At 31.0% G+C, this 2,914-nt stretch overlaps 1 protein-coding gene across 1 annotated transcript; it reads left to right on the top strand.

Moving 5' to 3' along the window:
* Positions 1–232: 232 nt before the first annotated feature.
* LOC133806126 (zinc finger BED domain-containing protein RICESLEEPER 2-like) lies at positions 233–1,981 on the top strand. The gene is made up of 2 exons (XM_062244256.1): positions 233–890; positions 987–1,981. The coding sequence occupies exons 1-2, from the start codon at positions 233–235 to the stop codon at positions 1,979–1,981; spliced, it is 1,653 nt and encodes a 550-aa protein (XP_062100240.1).
* Positions 1,982–2,914: the final 933 nt, after the last annotated feature.

Below are 2,914 nucleotides of genomic sequence, written 5' to 3'. Positions count from 1 at the left end.
TGAAGTAGGTTATGAGATTTTTGTGTACTGTGGTGACATAAGGACGAAAACCTGTGTTTTTTTTATTGTTTTAATTGATATTGACAGTTGGTTAGGTTAATAAAATATGGGAAATGTTGCCCGATTTTTTATAGATCTAGTTATCATTTTTAAAAAGTTTTGCTTCCATAATTATTTTAATTTTGATCTAGTTATTATGTGGATATAATGTAACTTAGATCAAACTCTAAAGATGTCTACCCAAGATGTTACGAAATCTAATTTTGTCGATGATGTTGATTATGTTCATTCAACACATACACAAGAGGCACAATCTCTAGGCAATACAAGAGGTGAAAATGAGAGTAGAAGTACAAGAATAAAGATAACATCTCCTACATTGGATCATTTTACATTGCAAAAAATTGATGGTGAAATGAAGGCAGTTTGTAACCATTGTGGGAGGAAATTAGTGGGAGAGAGTAGTAATGGGACTAAACATTTACTTGATCATGTGAAAAGATGCCAAGTAATAAAGGAACAACTTGCCACGAATCCTAATTCTAATGAAAGTCCTTCAATCACAGCTTACAATTTTGATCCTGAACTAGGGAGAAAATTGTTAGCTCAAATGATCATTCTACATGAATACCCTTTATCGATGATTGAGCATAGGGGTTTTATAGACTATTCAAATACTATTTGCCCTATGTTTAAAATGGTGTCATGGAATACAATTAGGTCTGATATTTTGAAAATCTACAAGATTGAGAAGGAAAAATGTAGCCAAATTTTGGAGAAAAATAGAAGTAGAATAGTTATAACCACTGATATGTGGACTGCCAATCATCAAAAGAGGGGATATATAACTATGACAGCTCATTTCATAGATGACTCTTGGAAGTTGCATAGTCGGATTATAACTTTTAAGTGTGTACCATGCTCACATGATGTTGTAACACTTACTGATACACTGAGTTCTTGTCTGTCTTAATGGAATATTGAAGACAAGATTAGTACAGTGACTGTGGATAATTGTACTACTAACGATGCAATGATTCCACTTTTGAAGGAAAAGTTTAATTCTAGTTGTTTCATTTTAAAAGGAAAGCTACTTCACATGCATTGTTGTGCACATATTTTGAATCTTATTGTCAATGATGACTTGTCTGTTATTGGTGATAGCACTGACAAGATTCGAGACAGTGTTGCTTATTGGTCAGGCACACCAAAGAGGTGTGAGAAATTTGAGGACATTGCTCGTTCTCTTGAAGTGTCATGTACTAAAAAATTGTCACTTGATTGTCAGATAAGGTGGAATTCAACTTACTTGATGCTCAACATAACTTTACTGTACAATAGAGTATTTGAACAATTAAAGCTACGTGATTCAAGGTATGTTAGATATGCACCATCAGAAGATGATTGGATTAGAGCACAAAAATTGTGTGACAGGCTGGAAGTGTTTCATGAGGTGATAGAGTTGTTTTGTAGAACCAAGTATCCTACATCTAATCTTTTTTTCCCAAAGATGTTTCAAATTAAAATGAGAATTAAAGCATGGATAATAGCAGATGAGCCATTTATTAGGGACATGGAAACTCAAATGATATCTAAGTTTCAAAAGTATTGGGAAGAGATTCATGGGCTTATGATTGTGGCAGTTGTTTTGGATCCAAGATATAAGTTTATGTTGATCGAATATTATTTTCCTACCATTTATAGAAATGATCAATATGAGATGCAAATTAAGAAGGTCCACAAGCTTTATTATGATCTACTGGAAGAGTACAGTTCTAAGTTTCCTAATCCCAAAGAAAGAAGTCAACAAATGGATAGTGTATCAGCATCTTCTCCAACACAAATGGATGATCTATCTAACTTTGACACATATGTTAGAGTTGCATATGGTGTAGAGAATGTGAAGTCAGAGTTAGAATTCTATTTGGAAGAGAAATTGATACCTAGGACTGATGAGTTATTTGATATATCCAATTATTAGAAAGTAACAAGACTCAAATATCTTGTGTTGAATATGATTGCCAACGATATATTTGTTGTGTCTATTAGCACCATTCCTTCGGAATCTACATTCAGAACTGGCGGTAGACATGTGGGTTCACACCGAGGGAGACTTCATCCTTCTACATCAGAAGCATTGATATGCACTCAAAATCGGTTGGTAAATGACGAAAAAGATAAATATACTTATCTTTATATATATATTCATATATTTTTGTATTATTTTGATATTAATTTTTTTATTTTCTTTACAGAAGCGACTCCACTAGTCACCATGAATGATGAAGATAATGATGTGATCCAACTGTGGTAATTAATTAAGCTTTTATAAGTCATCAAACAAATTATTAACTTCTATTATTAATACATATATTTTTTTTAGGAGCCATACATAGTTGATCTTGATGATTAAGGTAGCAGGTAAATGAAGAGAAAAAAAAAGTCATTTGATTCTTTTGAAACATCGAAAGTGGAGCGCTATATCGTATACGATAGTTTTATTATACTTTGTTCTCTTGAGACACTCTCATTATACTTGGCTAATTCTTGATTTAAATGATGATATAATGATATTATTTAATCTCATTCTATCATGCTACATATATACATGCATAGTACGTAAAATTAACATTTTATATGTGGTTTAGAATATCCTTAATTCTAAATAGACTTTAGGAGTAAGATTTATATAATTTTTATTCCACTATTACTTTATGAAAGAATTGTAAATATTTAAAAATATGTTCTATATAATTCATCCTTATTCTTGTATTTATTTTTGTAAATTTTAAAATAAAAATAAAATATAATATTTGAGGATGTAGTTGATACGAAGTGTGAAAAATAAGGAATGCAATAAAAAAATCAATAATTTAGCCTTAGGGAGAATTCTAAAATTATAATTTAATGTTTC

This window comes from Humulus lupulus, chromosome X (genome assembly GCF_963169125.1).
Source record: "Humulus lupulus chromosome X, drHumLupu1.1, whole genome shotgun sequence".
In the NCBI taxonomy this organism is placed as follows: Eukaryota; Viridiplantae; Streptophyta; class Magnoliopsida; order Rosales; family Cannabaceae; genus Humulus; species Humulus lupulus.
This window is presented reverse-complemented; position numbering and strand designations above follow the sequence as displayed.

Coding starts and splice junctions, on each gene's coding strand:
- LOC133806126 (XM_062244256.1), top strand. CDS start 233: ATGTCTACCCAAGATGTTACGAAATCTAATTTTGTCGATGATGTTGAT. Junction 891..986: donor TGACTCTTGGAAGTTGCATA/GTCGGATTATAA, acceptor GGAATATTGAAG/ACAAGATTAGTACAGTGACT.